The sequence below is a fragment of the Accipiter gentilis genome, chromosome 23, assembly GCF_929443795.1.
Source record: "Accipiter gentilis chromosome 23, bAccGen1.1, whole genome shotgun sequence".
NCBI lineage: Eukaryota > Metazoa > Chordata > Aves > Accipitriformes > Accipitridae > Astur > Astur gentilis.
In genome coordinates this window covers 16,221,439-16,240,855 of record NC_064902.1, presented here as the reverse complement: position 1 = coordinate 16,240,855, position 19,417 = coordinate 16,221,439, and the positions used below count along the sequence as shown (strand labels likewise).

The window sequence follows — 19,417 nt, the reverse complement described above, 5'->3', positions numbered from 1 at the left end:
AACCAGTTCAGGTGCCTCTGCAGGTCTGTCACTGGGACGCATACAAAAACCATCTGTATCTTGACATCATTATGCGTGGAGCCTTCAAGCACACCCTCAAGCCCTCACAGGACTTGCCTGACAAAACAAGTCTCGCAAGACATAAAGCAATGAAGAAACTACAAGCACCACCTGGTCCCTTCTTTCTAGGTGGTTGAGGTCCACTTGAGACCCATACACATACTGATGCGTATGTCTGCCCTCTTCATCCTCTCCCTCAGCTGTCCCAGATATTTATAGGAAGGGCAACAGCTCCAAAAGGAGGCACTGAGAAAGCCCTGCCTGGGGTGGTCACCAGGCTGGTAGCAAAGAACACTGGAGGAGACCCAAATTTGTAGCTCTGCTCCAAATCAGGCAGAGCAGAGCTGGAGAAACAGCTTGATTCTGCTCTGGAAATGGCTCCCTTTTTTTTTTTTTTAACATGAAATATTTATTGGGTAAAAACACAGCCCACTTCCACCTGCCACCTTTCAAAATAGTGAGCCCTGCTCAGTTTTTTTGAATGAAAGAGTGTGGGCGCAGCCTTCAGGAGATGATCCTTAGCTGTGCATCACTAACACACATCGGTCCCTCCCGGAAACGGTGGTGACGGACACCCTCGTCTGAGTTTCTCTGTCATTAGCAATGACCCGGAGTGCTGAGTTCAGCTCTGGGGCCCCCAACAAAAGAAAGACATGGAGGGCTGAAGGACCTCTCCTATGAAGACAGGCTGAGAGAGTTGGCGTTGGTCAGCCTGGAGAAGGGAAGCCTTCCAGTACCTAACGGGGGCCTACAGGAAAGCTGGAGAGGGACTTTTTACAAGGGCATGTAGTGGTGGGACAAGGGGCAATGGCTTTAAACAGAAAGAGGGTAGATTTAGGTTAGATATTAGGAAGAAATTCTTCACTGTGAGGGTGGCGAGGCACTGGAACAGGTTGCCCAGGGAAGCTGTGGATGCCCCATCGCTGGCAGTGTTCAAGACCAGGTTGGATGGGGCTTGGAGCAACCTGGTCCGGTGGAAGGTGTCCCTGCCCAGGGCAGGGGGGTTGGGACTAGATGATCCCTTCCAACCCAAACCATTCTATGATTCTGTGAGCCTATAGCCTGTGACAGTTTTTTGCATGTCCTCAAACCCCAATAAAGCACCTCAGAGACTCCGTAACAACCCTGAGGATATCAGGCTTGACCACACATTCAAAATAAGGAAGCATTAGCCAGCTTACATCTTTTAAGGAGTTTGGGCCCAAATGATGAGCTTCAAGTTACCTACTTCAGTGAGCAGCAAGAAGAGCTCCTGTACAAGCACTGCTGCAAAGCAGGATTTAAGCTCCCACACCAGAGCCTGCAGCCTGTGGTGGAGCAAAGGAGCACATTGGACCCTGATCCCCACCGCCTTTAACCCTGCAAACGTGGGTGCTGGCAGCCTGACCATGTCCTATATGGGTGCTGCACCACGGTACCAGGAGTGGGAAATGCCACCTTGGGTTAATTATGCAGAAATGTTGAATCCAAACCAGTTTGGTTTTATCTGAAAAATATAAATCCGGATTTAAAGCTCTCCTGGCCATGGACTACACTTCAGACAGGACTTTGGCTCCCGCAGGGCAAAGCTACACCTCGGGCAACATCTAAAAGGGCTTGCTGACGGACAGGAGCACTCTGGCAAACCCAGCCAAGGAACGCAAAGGTCTGCTGCTCGTTTCACTTCAACCCATCTCTGCGATGGAATGAGCTCCAACAGTCAAAGGACTTTCTGCCAGTACAACTGCACCTAGATGAAGAATCTGCCAGTACAGTTATGTCAATCAGTTTTGGGGAAAGAGGAAAATTTCATTCTTCTGCCAGCAAAATTTTAAATGATACATCAGGCCAAAACTTCTCTCATATTTACAGGGAAGTCCAGCGAAAATATCCTTTTTTTGACAGACTTACTTAAAGCATGTGGCATGGAGACTGAAAATGCTATCAACTATTTGACTGACAAGTGTCAGCAGCTGTTCATCCAATTTGTTTTATATTTCAGCAACTAACAGATTCTTTCCCCTCTGCTGTAATGCATGTCTCCTGGCCCATAGGCATCTTAGAAATTGCTTTTCTGCCTCTCTAGTGACCAAACCGTCAAAAATGTTAGAAGACAATTTGTGTTCAGAAGCATAAACAGGCATGCAGCAAAGCAAAAATGATTTTGTCAATGCTCAGGCTGTGTTCTTTTTGAAAAAGTCACAGCAAACCTAAGGCAAAAATTACTTCTCTAAGCTTTAAAAGAAAAAGCTAAAGCAAACAAAGCGCCTGATAAATCAGCACAGGTTAAACCATCAACTAGCAAGGGAAAAAGCAGTCATCTAATGGCCAACCAAAATGCAGCTGAGCCGTAGGTCAACCTCTGCACTTTTTTGTGAAGTCCACAACCCTGCACTATTGCCACCGTCACCCATGTTTGTTCAGCAACCTGCTCCGTGGTGTCACGATTCAACAGAGCCACCGCTGCGTCAAGCTGAGTCCAGCTAGGAGAGTCCCTTAAGCCATTCACAAAACCCAGCCTTCTTCATCTTAGGTCTAGCAATGCTTTCTGAAACTCTTTGATCCCTGACTGCATATAATATGTTACAATTATTGCAGTTGCCACCCATTCTGAACTTGCTGGACTAAAAAGCCGGCATGACACCTCTCTCTGGTGAGCTGTATTCAGTGGTATTTCCTTTATTCAAGCACGTTTAGGCTCTTGAGCTAAACCCGAAGTGGTATTTTCCTCAGCCTTTCTAAAAGATACATATTCCATTTCAAGTTGTAAATCTGCATTTGTTGTAACTATGCAAAATATGGGAGAAAAAAAAGTGCAGAGATTATATGCAATCTGCCAGCAGAGTTGTGTGCCATGAGGAAAATGCCTCACAGGTCAAAACAAAGAAAAACACTGAGCAACAAATTAGTTGCAGGCAGTAGCTAATATGGAGATCAAAAGATTAAAATCAACATGCAACGATGAAATCACTGGAATAATAGGAGCACTTAAGAAGATTAAGTCAATAACAGAGTCCAGTAGTACAAAAATAAGATTTTGATTATACTGTAAAATTTGATATTGGGAGAGCAAAAGCAATTACAACCACGACATGCTTCGCGCTCCCCGCCTTAGACCATCTTGGCTCATTTCCTATGCAAGGAATACAGTTGTTGAAATAAACAGAAATGTTATGACTCAAGTGCTCGATTCAAAAACAAACCAGGTGGTCAGATCAGATTGGGGACTGTCAAGATGAGGGCCTGTAAAACGAGGACTTGTTGCAGATCCTGGAGGATACGACAGCTGGGGGGAACAAAGGCCACACCGTTTAGGACTGCTTTCGGCAGAGAGAGCTCCACCAGCAGCTGATCTCGGGGGGCTGTCCCAGGCTGTCAGCTGGAGGGGAGAAGCACGCACTGGAAGGGAGGAAGGAGGAGAGAAAGCTCAAAGTCTTGAAGTGAACATGGTGGTGAACTCGGATAACAGGGAAGGGTTTTTTTCTGTCCAGTTAAGCCAGCAAAGATCGCAGGTTTGGTTTTGTGATGTACATCAGAGGCAGAGCACACGGCAGCCTCCGAGCCCATCTGGGACCCTCACATAAGGGACAAGAACACGTCCCATAGCCACGTTCACCGCTGCTGGGGGGTCACCCAGTAGCACAGCCCAATGGGGATGGAAACGATAACCCGCTGAGGGGCAGCTAATGCTCCCCACGACAGATGCGCCCTTGGTCAACCCGGGTGTGTAAGCAGGAAGAGATGAGCCAGCCCCCCCAACACATACTGGCCACGGCTGTGGGACACCAGCCTCATCCATGGACTGCGGGGCCAAAGGCCTATAGCTCCCCCGGGAGAAATGGTTACCCTGGTGGGGTCCTCCTCAGCCAAGAAGTCTCAGAGCCCTCGGTGGGTTCCACAAAGCTCTGCGTTTCGTGAGGAAGAGCCTAAGCAGCTCCCCTGCTCCCCAGAGCTGATGACTCGTCTGGGCTTTTCTCTAAATTGGTTTTTCAGCATCACTAACTCCAGCCCCACCCCCGCCCCCACCCCAAAATCACAAGCTAGGCTCATAATTAAATCAAATAAATAAATTATCAGCTATTTTTACAGAATTTGTGGGTGTTCTTGAACATTCAGGGAATACTTGGGTCGTGCATTGAAGCTTTTTCCTGCAATAACAAGGTCTGGATTTTTAGTTTGGGCTCTGATTGCTGGGGGGGATTTTTAGTGGTTCTTCTAGATCACGTCTTCTGGCGTAAAATCGGCACTTTTCTTGTGCCCAAGTGGCAAAGCAGCAGTTTCACCAGTCAACCTGGGAGTCCTGCCAGGCTCTCTCCAACTCAGCCGCCACCACCACCAGGCACAGGGATGCTGCAGCCCGGCCAGCGCCGCGTGCCCCGGAGGAAGGAGGCAACGTGCCGCCGTCCGCTGTCACCTCGGTACCTCGCAGCCCGTGGAGTCCTGCTCTGCAGCGGACGAGGACATCTGCGGCAACAGTTCAAACAAGGGCAAATACAAATCTCGAACGACGTCATATGTGGCACAGCCAGAAAAGCTGGTCAACGCCAAGCAGGGAGTGAGTTGCAAAAAGATGGTGGAAAGATTGACTTTGGAAAGATTCTTACTCTGTTTGATTTATTTTTTTTTTCCATTGAAAAAGCAAGGAATTTTGAAAATGAGATGTTTTTCTATCTCATTAAGGGGAGAATAATTCAAAACACGTGGGGTGTGTCCCACTTATTTTTTTGGCCATCCTTTTTTCAAGCGAAAAAGGGAAGGAATAGGAACACAAAACTGAAGTGGGCTTCTACCCATTTTCACTGCTTTTTGCTCCTTTTTCTGAAACGTTTTCAGTAGGAAAGTGAGAACAAGGCCATCCCCCCATTATATTCTCCTTCTCTACTTCCTCCCACCTTTTCTCCTAAATAGAAAATAAGGGGAAAAAAACACAAAAACAGAAAAAATTAAAAGCTCCCACTCTTTCAAAACGAAAAAGTACAACATTTCAAAACATTAGGAAGGGACATCTTTCAGTTTCAGCATTCAGAAATGAAATGCAGCATTGCTCCATTACTGCAACGTGAAGGATGACTATTTCTGACAATAAGGACGGAAAACAGCAGCTCATCCCTTCAACAATTTCTTGCTTGCTTTACCAGCCGGGTTGACTCTGGACATGATATGGACTCTGCCAACTCCACGACTGCCTCCTGGGCCAGACTGGTCTCACACCAGGAACTAGACTTCACCCATGATGTCTCTCTCCACTCCTCACAGGCAGGCAGTGTTTTTGGGGCATAAAGCCTGGCTGGGATCGAGCCGTTAGTTACCATTCCTGTTGACAGGCAAACTAGAATAGGCTCTGGCTCACTTTCTCCGAGCTGCGGAAGGAGGAATGAGCCGAGAAAAGAGTTCATTCAATTGCTTCTGTTTGGCAGCTCTGCAGGACTCTCCGCATAGACAGAAAGAGATGTGGCAAGTAAGGAGTTGCCATTTTTAGAATTACATAAGCCAGTTTGATTGCCATCGAGGCACTCTGTGCAGCTCCCGCCACGGTGCCGTGCCGGTTGCTCTGCAGTGGGGCTACATTTCAAACAGCTTTAGGAGCAGGTCTGATACCAGCTCTTAAAATTAGACTCAGGTTAAAAATGTCATTATTACCCCTGCCATCACTGACAAAGTCGACCAGCACAGCCACGCAAGGACTCTGGGCCAGCGTGCTTCCAAATTCCCACTGACCGCATTTGGCCTGGGACCCGTGCAGTGCTCCAAAACCTAGCTCCCCAGTAGCGTTTCATTATGCAAAAAAAAAAAAAAAAAAAAAGCCAAAAAATATTAAATAAATTCAAATTCTCTGCCTACATATACGCAGTAATGTGTGCATAACTCAGTGAATGGGCTGAAAAAATAATCTGGTGGTACTCAATGCCTCTGCTCCGGCCAAGATGGCCTTGCTGCACACTGCCGGTGCCCTGCGCGCAGTCGTGGCAGTCTCCGTTGGATGACACGGCAGCAGGGTCACCCACTGACCCTAAGGGCCCTGCAGGATGAGAGGCACTGCCCGTGGGGGCTGAGGCGTTGGTACTGCTCCCGTTACACGGGGTACCATGGGTTCAAAGGGGTAACGGGAAGCAGTCAGATGGGTAACAACCCCATCTTCACCCTAGCCCCAAACTTCGCTCTCCTGATTTCCCCGTTCATTGCTTGCCAATTTGTCCAAAAAGCATCTGTCTGGCCACTGCAAACCAAACTCCAGCCAAACACCTCGGGGCCATCATCCCTGAGCAGCGTTCTGGGGGCATTAATTGGTGCCTTGCACCGAGCCAAACCCAAACCCAGCTTGGTGGGGCCAGGGCCCAGGCCCGGGCAGCACCGCAGCCCAGCTCCCCTCCCAGCCCGACCCTGGGCCCCTCTGCCGTACCTTGCGCAGGCCACAAAGCCACATCAGAAGTTGCCCCCCCCGGCTCACAAAGGCAGCCCCGTCCTCATTGCCTGGGCTGGTGGCTCACCCAGCCGTCCATCACCTTCTGCTATTAAAAAAACCCACCTGCATTTAAAAAAAAAAAAAACCCAACAAAAAAAACACATATAAAAAGCAAAGCGGCATGGAAATCAAAGCCACCATTTCAGAGAGATCGAAGCATAATGCTAATAACTTTCGGCAGCTTCCACTGTGGAGTTTAAGCAGCTGCCAAGTTAAATAACCAGGAGGATCCTAAGTTATCTTCCAGTGGACCATAAATGCTCAGCACCGACTACCCGGGCGGGGGTGGCCCGACGGGTGCGGGGAGCCAGGCCGGGCCTGCGGGGCCCTGCGCCCCCCACCCGGCCGGGACCCACCCGGGACGCCCCCCGAGGAGCCCCTCCCCGAGTGGGTCTGGTTCTCGGGGGGCGAAAGGGAACCCCCCGCCGGTTTTCGATGTCAGCGGCCGGGGAGCGTTTGGGGCTGGGGCTGCCGGGCGCCTACGGGACCAGCTGAAGAAAAGAGGGGTCAAAGGAGCTCCGGGACGAGCCCGGTGTGTTCCCCCCGAGGGGGGCCGGGCCGTCCCGGCCGGGCGGGCACCCCAGTCTTTTTTTTTTTTTTGGGGGGGAGGGGGGGGAGTGTGGGGGCAGCGGCGCAAAAATAACCGTAAAAGCGATCGCGTCCGCGTTGCGAGCGGCTTTGCGGCGTGCGCCTTCCAGGGAAAAATCCGCAAACCATTTCTCCCCTCCAAACGTCGGGGCGGGGGGAGCGTGTGTGTGTGTGAAGGATTAAAACCCCACGGGAGAACAGCCTCCACGGGAGAGGCAGAAAGCGGCGCCCAGCCGGGACCCCTTAGCCCACCGGTCGTGCAGCCGCTCCTGCCCCCCCAAAGCCGGGCTGGGCCACCTCGGACCCCCCCAAACCCCCCAGCCCCGTTCACGGCGCAGAGAGGGGGCGAAGGCAGGGCGGTGCGGCGGGGGCAGCTGTCTCAAAGTCAGTCATTTGTAATATGCTTGCCGGAACAGCAGAAGTCGAATCGATAGAGACAGCCTCCAGCTGTGCCTAAACCTGCGATTTCAATTAAAATACTGAGCTCCGACGCCCGGCTCTTCGCTGGGATCCCAAAGCACTGATGCTCAAGGCGTGCGGTACCCCGGCTCCTCGGCGGGCAGCGGCACGGCACACGGCCCGGGCCGGGAACCGGCAACCCCGGCCTCGGGCTCCACCGGGGGGGGGGGGGCTTCTCCGGGCCGCAGGAAGGAGGCGACCCCGCGGCTGCTGTGCTGCACGGGGTCGTCCCCCCCCCCTCCGCCGCCGCCGCGCCGCGCCCCCGGCAGCCCCGAGGCCTGCGGGACCCGCAGCCCCGAGCAGGGCGGTGGGCGCGGAGCGGCGAGCCGGCAGCCGTCCCCCCGGCCGGGGAGGGAAGGAGGGAGAGACCCGGCCCAGAAAACACCCCGGCAGGGACGAGGGCGGCGCGGGGAAGCTGGCAGCGAGCTCCCGGCCCCGGCTCCGCAGCCCTCTTTTATCCTGCCCGAAATCATCTCGTTTACAGAAAATATTTGTTTGCACTATTAGTTGGTACTGGAGTTAATTACTCAACGTGTGAGCGGGGAGTAATATGGATAAAAGCAGCCCCAGTGTTTATTGTGTGGGTGAGCTGTTGAGCGGTGCTTGAATAAACTGCAATTAGGGTTAGATAGAGATTAATTAACATGTGAGTGGCAAGGTGTAAAATAGTTCCCAACCCTCCACTCAGTATAATCTGCAGGCGAGGAAAAGAAGTTTGTGGAGGCTAATTAAATACTTTGCTGAAGCCGGCGAGCCCCGGGAGCGAGCGGAGCCCCAGCCGCCGCCTGCCCGCTGCTCGCTGCCCGGCGGAGGCGCAGGCTGGGCGGGCAGCGCGCCTCGCCTCGGCTCCCCGGGACTCGGCCGGGCTCTCCCGCAGCCCAGCCACCGGACGACGCGGCTTCTGCCGGTGGATCGGGCTCTCCGCCGTCCCGTCCCGCCCTCTCCCCCCAAAAGCGGGACGGTTTCCTCCCTCCCCTGCGCTCCGACCCATCAGAGCCAGGCGGGGAGGGAGGATGGAGCGGGCAGGGCTGGGGGGAGGGGGGGGGGGATGCCAACACCTGATGCTCCAGGCGGAGAGACACCCGCTTTCCCCCTCCCCGAGGCCCGAGGCGGGGTGTCCCCCCGGCCCCGAGGGCAGCCCCGGGGCAGGGCGCTCCCCTCCGCCCGCCGGGAGCCCGGGGCGGTCGCCGCTTTCAAAGTTTGTTTCTGGAGCGTGTTGTGGTTCGCAGGTGAAAAAGCCTGTCTGCAAACAGCCGCCAGCGAGCTGCCCCGGCGGGGAGAGGAGGCGCGGCTTTGTCAGCGCCGCACAAAACCCCCCGAATTCCTCCAAACTTTCTTAGGCGTGCTAGGGAGGCGGAAAAAAAAATATAATATATATATAGGGGCCTTTTCATTGCTTGCTTTACCTCTGGCCAGGCTGAATCTAAACCCTTCGCTCCCCCCCCCCCTCCTCCTCCCTCCCCCGGATAATCCTCCCCTTTATTTTAGAAACACACAAAACCAGGTTCCACGCAGCGCTATAGTGGCTACAAGTGAAAGAGAATTGAACGCCCTGAATCGCTGGGGGAAAATTGGTTCGGCTGAATAGCCCCGGCGAGGGACGGGGCGGCTAATCAGGGCCAGGGGAGGTGCTGCCGCTGCAGCCGGGCCCCCCTAAACCAGGTGGACGCGGGACTCTCTCAATTACCGCGTCCTCGCAGCTGAGGTTTCTGCAAATCCTCCCCTCCCGCATCAAGTCGTTTTAATTAGAGAGAGGAAGGGAAGAAACCCCGGCATCCAGGCGCTATAATGTAGCGTCGCCTATTTTTGGGAGCGGGGGGGGGGGGGGGGCGGGCACGACTAGGGCTAGAAGGGAAAGAAAGAGCCGCCCGGCTGCCCCCCCCCCCGGGGGGAAGCGGGCACCTTCGGGGGTGGCAATCTGCAAAACTCCCGTTTGCAGCGCACCGGTCCTTTTTTTATTATTTATTTATTTGAAAAGCAGCGAAAACCCAGCCCTGGACTCGACTCCCTCCGCGTTTATTTAAGGCTAATCACCAGCTACCCTGAGAGGGGAGAGGGGTGGAATTAAACTTAGTTTAATTAACATTAATACACTGTCCTAATTAATGGGTTGGCTATTAATTTATACATGCTGGGGAGGCTCGCAGATAAGTGACAATTTATTAATTATCTTCCAGCTCGGTTGCAACGGAGCTGATTGCAGATGGGTTGCCAAAATAACTCGAGCATGGTTGCGTGGTAGTTGCTTCAGGAAAAAAAAAAAAAAAAAAAATTCATTCTCCCCCTTCTTAAAAAAAAAAAAAAAGAAGAAGAAAAAAAATCCTCACGCTCACTCGGAGTAGCTCTTCTAACCCCAGCAAGAACTGGAGCACTCTTTTCCACCCAACTTGTGAATCGCACTTGCCTTCTAATTTGCCACATGCAAAACGATTCCTCTGCTTTGCAAGTTGCTTTTTAAGAAGGGAGAGAGAGAGGAAAAAACCCAGCTCGCACACGAGCGATTTGTGCGTCTTAAACTGGAAGGAAATTGTGCGTGGAGGGGGGGGGGGGGGGGGGAAGCTCCTCTTCCTCTCTCTGCCCCAACCCACCGCGCTCCAGCCCGGCGCCTCGGCTCGGGGAAGATCCATGGTGGCATCCCCATGTCATTCTGCTCGAAGTGACTTCATGTGATGTCAGCTTTAAATGTACGAGACCGTGATCTGACGCTCAGGAAGATGTTTGCTATCAAAATGTGACTGTGGCCACACCGCGCTGCTTGGATGAGTCTCGCCGGCGCTGGGCAAAGGTAAGTGGTCCCAAGGCGAGCCCTGCCGCCCCTCGCCGTGCCCCCCGCCCCTGCCCCCGCATTTCCCGGACCGCGGCCATCGGTGGGGCTGGGCTGGGTGGCATTGGGCTGGGGGAGGCTTTTCTTTCTTTTTCTTTTTTTTTTTTTTTTTTAAATACTAACAAGGTCTAGCTTGCATGTTACTTTAGCATATTCCGCTTAATGAGCAGTAATCTGGTACCCTACGTGCCATTGTTCTTGGATATGTTCATTTGAATGTAAATAGGGAGGGGGTGCCGGTGGGGGGGGGGTGGGGTGGTGGTGGTGAGGGGGGGGGGGGGGGGGAGAACAAGGTGCTTATTAAATTGATTTGTCTCCCGGCTTTTCTGGAATGCAGAGCCGAGAGCGGGAGCGAGTGGCTGCTCACACCAAGTTCCCGCACGGCGGAGCGACATGGCGAGCTCGGGGTCGCTGGAGACGGTCATGCCTTCCTCCTGCCCCCGGCACGACGGCAGGGCCGCCGCCGCTAACCCCTCCAAGACCCTGGCCTTCTCCATCGAGCGGATCATGGCCAAGACGTCGGAGCCCAAGCCAGCCTTCGAGCAGAGGCACGGCGGGCCGGGGCCGGAGCCGGAGCCGGGCAAGAAGCCGCTGAGCCTGTGCTCGCCCCTGCCCTGCGTGATCCCCATCCCGCCGCTGGGCTACGAGGTGCCCTCCAAGACTCTCCTCAACTACTCGGAGCTGTGGAAGAGCAGCCTGCGGGGCGGCGCGGGGCTCTGCAAAGCCAACTGCGGCGTCTGCTGCAAGGCAGAGCTCGCCCTGGGCCAGCCCAGCGGCCGGCTCATCAAGCCGCAGGTCATCCACCAAGCGGGGGCCGTGCCGGCCGCCCCCCGCTCCCTCTACTACTTCAACTACCTGGACGCCGCGTACCACCCGGCCGACATCCTGCACGGACAGCTCTTCCCCGCCGGCCTGCTGGGCGCCCCGCCGCCGGGGGGGCTCTCGGCCCACCAGAAGCTTTTCCTGCTGGAGAACGCCAAGCTGGCGGGGCTGGCGGCCGAGAAGCTGCCGCCGCCGCCGCCCTTCGCCCACAAGGAGCGGCTGCCGGGACACCTGGACCAGGTGATGAAGGAGGCGGCAGTGGCGGCGGAGCGCGGCGGCCCCCCCAAGGGCCACGCCAAGCTGGGGGGCGGCGGTGGCGGCGGGGCGGCGGAGGGCAAGCCCAAAAACTTCACCTGCGAGGTCTGCGGCAAGGTAAGGGGGGCGACGGCGAGGGGCGGGCAGGGCAGGGGAGGAGGAGGAGGAGGAGGAGGGGGGGGCGGCCGGGCCGGGCCGTGCCGTGCCTGACCTCGCCTTCCCGGCGCTTCCCCGCAGGTGTTCAACGCGCACTACAACCTCACCCGCCATATGCCGGTGCACACGGGGGCCAGGCCGTTCGTGTGCAAGGTCTGCGGGAAGGGCTTCCGCCAGGCCAGCACCCTGTGCCGGCACAAAATCATCCACACCCAGGTAGGTGGGGGGTGGTGGTGGGGGGGACAGCCGGGGTGCGGGAGGCGGCGGCTCCCCCCACCCCCCCCCCCTCTACCCCGCAGCCCCCCCTGACGGGCCCTCTCGCCCCCCCGGTGCAGGAGAAACCCCACAAGTGCAACCAGTGCGGGAAGGCGTTCAACAGGAGCTCCACGCTCAACACCCACATCCGCATCCACGCCGGCTACAAGCCCTTCGTCTGCGAGTTCTGCGGCAAGGGCTTCCACCAGAAAGGTGAGCCGAGCCGGGCCGGGCCGGGGGGCCCCCGCGGGGCCCTCGCCCATCATTAGCGGGGATTAAACGCGGCGAGCCCTGCCCGGCTGGGGGAAGAGAAGGGGCGCGGGCAGAGCCGCCGCCGCTCCCAATTACTTTCCCTCTAAGCCGGGCCGCATCGCCGGGCACTGCTGACGGTTCTCCCTAAATGCTTTTTAAATGAGAGGTGCCGGGTCTTGGTCCTAATCCAGAGCCCTCCATTTGCCGCGGGTCACCGGGCTGACCCTGCCTCTCATTTGTGCTGTGCCAGTTGCGCGCTGCTCCGCGGTGACGCGGACCGAGTTTGACAAGTCGGACGGGGGCGCGGGGGGGAGACCCTTCCTAATGCCTCCCCCCCCCCCCCCCAGTCCTGCACTGCCTTACCTGTGCACCGTGCGGCCCGGGCACCCTCGGGTAACCCCCTTTTCTGCCTTTTTCCTCTCTCGCAGGCAACTACAAGAACCACAAGCTGACCCACAGCGGAGAGAAGCAGTACAAGTGCACCATTTGCAACAAAGCCTTCCACCAGATCTATAACTTGACTTTCCACATGCACACCCACAACGACAAGAAGCCCTTTACGTGCGTCACTTGCGGGAAAGGATTTTGCAGAAACTTTGATTTAAAGAAGCACGTCCGAAAGTTGCACGACAGCGTCTCCAGCGCTCCGCCGCCGCCGCGGGACCCTGGGCGCAGCGGGCAGAGCTAAGGGCCCGGCGCACCCCCCCCCACCCCCCCACTCGGACCTGCTCCACCAGGCCAGCACTATTTATCCAAACCAGCCTTTGCTTCTCTGTCTTTTCCCCAGCGAGCTCAGCCGCCGGTAGCAAGCGATCCCGAGCCGCAGTTGTATATAAGAGGAATCTTATTTAACGGCGCGTTGCGCCGCCGGAGCGGGCCAGGAGGGGCCGGGCTGGCCGCCCCCCGCCAGGACAGCGCTCTTTATACTTGTCTGTAAATCTCCATTTTAAATGTACGCTCGAATAAGTGAGGAATATATATATATCTCTCTATATATCTCTATCATGGGACAATAAACCGGCCCTTCGCAGGTGTCTCATTTCCCACCTCGGCCCCGGTCCGAGGGGGGGGACCGGGCCGAACGCCGCTATCCCCCGTGTAAACGCGGCCTGCGGGAGCTCCGGGAGCCGGGCCCTGCCGCTCCAGACCCCGCCGAGCACCGCGGGCCCCGGAGGAAACACAAACGAGGGCGGGAGGGAACCGGGCGGCTTCAGAGGGCTGCTGCCTTCCCCCCCCCCTCCCCGGGAAAGGGGCAACGGCGGTGCGGGGGCCCCGGCCGGCAGCGCGAAGGGCGGCTCGGAGTTTCCCAGCGCCGCTCTCCGGGGTCGGTTCATTACGGCGTGTTTAAGCCGCTCCTGAATGACTATCTATCCCTGCATGCAGATGAAATGATCTCACGCTTGCTTTCCGAGTAATGACCCAAATTAAGAGAGAAAACACAGACCCTTCAAACCGCATTACATTAATCTAATCACTCCCAGCAGGCCTCAGAAACTCTTTTTGATCAGAATATGGATAATCAAGCACTTGGATTACACTAACTAGTCCCTTCTCATCTCCTCCCCTCCCTCACTTTTAATATGCAAGTGTCTATTCCGGCCACGTCGTTAGGAACAATATTATTCTAGCGGAGAAAGGAGATTGAGCCGGCCGTGCGTGTGCGTGCTGCTCGGGCCGGGCTTGCCAATGAAGAGGGGAACGAGCGAGGCACCGAAATGCCTGGAGACGGCGTAATGGGGAATTCACCTTTCTCCCCTTAATTGAGTGGTTAAATGGTGGGAGGAGAGGACGAGCACAGCTCGCCGCCGAGCGCAGGAACGGGAGGCGACCCCTCGCTCCGGTTTTCTGGATTCATTATTCGGCTGCGATGCTCCGCGCTCCCCGAGGAGCGGGCGGTGGGCTGGGGCCGGGGGGCTCAGGGGCCCCGTGCTCCCGCTGGAGGGACGGGGGCGATTTCAGAGTTTCTCGTGGTTGGCATTTTTAAGTCTTGGACGCTTTGAGCCGGGTGAGGAGCGGGAAAGGATGCCCAGTGACCCTGACAGCGGGGAAAGATCGTGCCAGAATTCGTTAAAAGATTTTGGGAGAGTTTCAGGTTAAAAGGAAATTAAAAAAAAAAAAAAAAAAAAAAAAAAGGCAACCCCCGTCGCCGTAAGTCACCGCTCTGGGAAACCTTGCGGGGTGAAGCGTCCCTCAAGCGAAGGGGCTGCAGCTCAACCCCTCGCCGGCGGGTCGCGGCTGCAAACCGCCAGCCGAGCCCGGCTCTCCCGCCGCCACAGACGGGGCAGGACAGCCCACGGGTTAGGGGCAGCGGGAAGGGGACAGACACCCCCCCCCCCCCCTTTCCCCAGGGACACTGTTGCCGGGGAAGGCCACGGCAGGACGAGGTCGCGGAGGAGGGGAGCGGGGCGCGGAGGCGAGCGGCGGCGTGTCCAGCGCAGCCCGCGGAGCCGGTCCCGCTGCCAGGTCCGGGGGAAGCGGCGCTTCCTCCGCACCTCGGCCGCCGGGAAGGGGTCCGGGCTGCCAGCCGGGTGCCGAAAGCGGGAGCCAGGCGCGGCTGCGGGCCCCACAGACAGCGCGCAGGCTGCTTCCCCAGCCCTCCTGATGGGCGAGAGCGGTGCGAAACCTGCTCCCGGGAAGGGAATTAGGGAAGCGCGTTCTTTTCGCTTTTTTTTTTTTTTTTTTTTTTTTAAATATAAAAAGCGACGTTGTTTACAGAGCCGTCTGTGAGAGGGGGAGCGGCATCCTCGGGGCACCCTGAAGGGCCGCGCCGGCCGCCGCTGGGTGGGTTTGGTCACCTCGCCCCTCCTGGGGGGCGGCGGGCAGCCCACCCCGGGCCGAGTGTCTCTCCGGCTTCTCCCCCCCCCCCCCCCCCCCGACCTCGGAGGCACTGGGAAGGGGCCACCGCAGCGCGCTCGCCGCCGGCCGGTCCCCCCCCCCCCCCCGGGATCTCACCCGGATCCCGGCACACACAAGCCGCAGATCGCGGGGGAGGGGCGGCTCTTGTCAGACACACACACACGCCAGAGACTCCAATTATCTTCTCCCTCACAAGATGTTTCTGCTGTCCACGACTGCTCACACTTCGGCACTCTTGCCAGCAAGCCTCAATAATAACACAAAACCCGCACAAAAAAAAAACCAAAAAAAAACCAACCAACCCCACAACCACCAACCCTCTCCCGGCGCCGCAGCCGCGCACACAACAGATTGAGCGGTGCCGGTGCCTCGGGGGTGGGGGTGTGGGGGGGGGGTTAGAGGTGCCTCCGCGCAGAGAGCGACGTGCCAGCGCCACCGGGCTTCCCCCCTCGGCCCGGCCCGGCTCGGCCCGGAGCCTGGCCGGGACCAGGCGGCACCCAGGTGCGTCCCGGCGGGGCCCGGCATCGCGCCGGGCACCGGGGAAGCGAACAACCTAAAGGCAGCTGCGTTGCCCTTTTCCCTGCACTCCGCTCTCCAAACGTCTGAGCAACCAGTTTGCTGCTAGAAACATGTTAATTGCCAACGGAGCTCATTAAGGCATGCACATGCAAAACACAGCGAGGGAGATTAAATGGACAAAAGCGCAATAATGAACTGTCAACAATCGGACCCATCTACACGACCAGGAGCACTCAAGAATGAGGCATTTAGAGGCAACAAAGGATTGTCTGGGACAGGAAGAAAGGACGACCTAGACTTTTGTTTAGTCAACACAATTGATTACAAATGAGAGATTAACAGGATAGCTTCAGAGTTTTTTTGAAGGAGGCAGAAGAGAAAAGTCCAATTAAGTGCACCGAATGTTAACTACATTGATTTCCACGGCCAGCCCTAGAGAAATTCTCATTAAACCATCCCTGGCGATCCCTTTTGGAAAGTAATTTGTCTCCCTGATGGAGCAGAGAAAGGGAGCCGTGTAAAGAGAAAGAAGCGCTAGTTCTTGGCACAATGAGCTTAGGAGACACACTGGAAAGAGCCAAAGGGGGAGTTAATGAGCATCTGACAAGCCGCTTGGACCCGGGCCTGGAGAGCAGCGATGAAAAGATGGAATTGGCCAACAACTATTCTTTATATCAAACATAAAAAGGCCAATCTGAAACAGGGCTGCTCAAAGCTGGTGGGGAAGAAAAGAAAGGCCCCCACTGGGGGGTGGAGTGGAGGGCTCAACTGCCCCATTGGGACGGGATAAAAAAAAAAAAAAAAAAATAAAAAAAAAATCACTGGCATGTCCCTCTCTCGGGAGCAAGCGGAGCTGCCGGACCTCGGCACCACCCCAGGACGGGCACGGCCGAGGGGGCCCGGCAGCCCCGCTGCAGCCATCCCCGGCCCGGAGGCGTTTGCACAGCCAGCGGCCTCCCCCTCCCGCCCCGAGAAAGGGGACCCCACACCAGCCGACCTGGGTAGGGTTATAAGAGGTTATCCAGAGAGGTAGACCACCGGTCAGCCCAAATCACGGCGGCCTGGCCCTCCCCAGCAGGCAGCACCGCCCTGAAACCCGCCTTGCTCCTCCCCGGGGTTGCATTCGCCCGACCCCCCCCCCGGGAGACCGGGCACCGCGGGGCAACGCGCCTCCGCTCCGCTCGTGTAGACGCGGCTCGCTCGGAGGCTCTTAAATCAGATTAGAGCTCGTTAATAACAATTTTGGCTTAAGTCTGTATTGACTTAGGTTTAGGAATGGCTTAGCACTTTCGCTTAAGTCAACACTACGGCTAAATTGACACATGCCTTTCCCAACCCGCCGGGTCCCCGCGGATGCCCAGGTGCCCGCAGGACTTGTCCTTCTCCCGCTTTAAGCCGTTTTCCGGAAGTATTTGCATTATTTTAAAGTGAGCCCGCCGGGCCTCGAACGTGCCAGACCGCCCCCACGTGTGGCCCACGAGGGGTCCCCCCCCAGAGGGGCTTCGTGGGCCCCACCACCTTCCCAGGCTCGGGGCATCGTTGTCCTTCGGGCCCTCTCCTTTTTCACCGCCCGGCCCCTGCGGCCCTTCCCCACCCCCCGACGGCGCGGCCCGTACCCACTCCCTAACACCTTTTGCCTTCCCCACCTCTCTCCTCAGGCCCCCTCCACCCCTTCAGATTTGGACCCCGGACACCCCTCCACCCCAGAGAGCCGGGGCTGCGCTCCCACCCACGCCCGAGCTCCACAGAGAGAGGACGAGGCCGGAGGCAGCCGCCCCCGCAGCCAAAGGGGAAGGCACGGTGGGTCCCAGCACGGGCATCGCCCTTCGGCCAGCACCGAGAGCCCACCGCGGTGCCCTCCGGCAGCGGCCACGGCGAGGGCTGCCAGCTCCCCGGCCGTGTTTGACCCCCCCAGGAGCAGCCACATGCGGATAGGACAGCGAGGGGCAGGTAGGCCCTGGGGTTGTCAGAGGGCACGGGCACCCCCACCCCCGGGCTGGGTGGGGGGCTGCTTAGTGCCACGCTCACCCTTCCTCTCCTGAGGACTCCTGTGGGAGGACCTCGCACCATGGCCAGCTTTGCCCCAAACCATTTGCCTTCCTACCCCCCCTTGCTGCCACCCTCCCCACCTTCTCTCGAGCCACCAGCCCTGCCGCTCTCCAGGGCAGCCCAGCTGCCGCAGGTGCTCCCCTCCTGCAGGCACAGCACACCCGGCACCATCCCCATGGGTCCTTGGTAAAGACACATAAAAAGGGGAAAAAAGCTCTCACCAGCTCACTTCTGCTGTCCTCCCTGACCTTCCAGGCGACCCTTCCCCACCTTTTAACCCCTCCTGGCCCACTCTCACCTCTAACCCTGCCTAGGCTAAAGCCCCAGGCTCGCGTTATTCATATTTATCTCATTTATCTCTTGCAATTGCTTAATTGATTGAATTACAGAAAGGTGAGCCCAACACGTGCCCTCAATTAAAAAAAAGGGAGGGGCATTTGGACTTCTGTGCTCTCCATTTCAGGGCAGGCTACTTTTCCCTGTCAGGTGTGGAGGCTGTAGCTGGGCCGTGCGGCTCAGCCTGCAGGGGACCCCCCCACTGCCCCGGGCCGGGTCACCGAGAGCCGCGGGTCCCCTCTGCTCTCTCCTGCCCCTCGGCTGAGGGAACACGAACAGCCTTTCAGCACGGATGCGGAAAGTCACCGGTGCTCTTAAAATCCGTAAAATCTGCTTTAAAGTGACTCCTGTAAGAGCGTGTTTTGTCATGGAAAAGCCTTGTCGTCCCCAGCGGGGACAAAGTTCTGTCAGACACGGAGCGCAGCAGAAGGGTCTGCTCCCAGAGTTCTGAGTTCATAAGCCCGAAACAACACAAAACTTGACTCTTCCTACAAATATTTGCATCTTTGCCGTCTTCCGCCTTCGCAGAAGACGCAGGCTGATGACTAACTTTAAAAGCGATCCGGACCGGGGGCAGGACTAATTCCAGCCGATGGGGCAGGGACCGGGCACCTCGCCGGACCCGCAGCGCTGCGGCATAGGGCAGCACCGCGGCTTCGCCTCTCCCGGCTCCTCGCCGAACCTTTCGGAGCACCCCCGGCCCCCTCGGGGCCGCCCTAGCCCGCCGACGATGCAAACGAACGGGGCCACAGCCGTGGTTAGGAGGGCACTGCCCCGGCAGCGGGGGGGGGGGGGAATCGGCAGCCCCAGCCCACCGCGCTGCTCCGCCAGCGGCGGTCCGGGACCAAAACCCTCGCCCAGACACAACGGGGTTGGGCGCTTTGAACCCCCTGGAAGACCGAGGCCGCGTGAGCCAAATACCGTCTCCCCAAATCAGTGCCGCTGCCTCGCCGCGAAGGGCACGGTCGTCCTTCGAAGGGCTCAGGCGTTTAAATCGCACAGAGAGCACCCGAGACCTCCTGCCATCGCGTTCCCAAAGTCCCGCTAACTGTCTGGTACTCCTTCTACTGTCTTCCTCACTGCTGCCAGTTGCCAAGATATTTCACATAAATAGAAGCTTTCTGATTTATAATCAGCCTCTTCCTTCTGATTCATTATGTTAATGAATTGAGATATTACCAACATTGGATTATCGCACCACTGAATGAATCCAGCAAAAGAAAGCTGATTATAGAGGGAAAAGCCAAGTGTACCCGGAAACTTAATAAAAAGAAACGACCGAGAAACAGTGCAAAGCGGCTGCAGTTGTTTAAGCTCACTCTAAACACCGTTCACAGATGACGGGGGGATGCGACGGTTTCGTTCACGTACACAAACCGAATTCCCCCACGGATTTACGGATATGCTTTCCACCGTTACGGTTATTATTACGAACGTTTCCAAGGAATCAAACCCGCTGCCCAGAGCTTCCCTGGCAATCTCGGCGCCGTTAAGCGAGAGAGGACACGCACACGGCGCCTCTCGTTCCCTTTCTCAGCGCCCCG

The 19,417-nt window shown here is 57.0% G+C and overlaps 1 protein-coding gene across 1 annotated transcript; it reads left to right on the top strand.

The window, feature by feature from the left end:
- The first annotated feature begins 10,090 nt into the window (after nucleotides 1–10,090).
- FEZF2 (FEZ family zinc finger 2) lies at nucleotides 10,091–13,620 on the top strand. Its single transcript, XM_049826717.1, has 5 exons — nucleotides 10,091–10,334; nucleotides 10,711–11,567; nucleotides 11,688–11,822; nucleotides 11,942–12,074; nucleotides 12,542–13,620. The coding sequence occupies exons 2-5, from the start codon at nucleotides 10,767–10,769 to the stop codon at nucleotides 12,799–12,801; spliced, it is 1,329 nt and encodes a 442-aa protein (XP_049682674.1). The 5' UTR covers nucleotides 10,091–10,334; nucleotides 10,711–10,766; the 3' UTR covers nucleotides 12,802–13,620.
- Nucleotides 13,621–19,417: the final 5,797 nt, after the last annotated feature.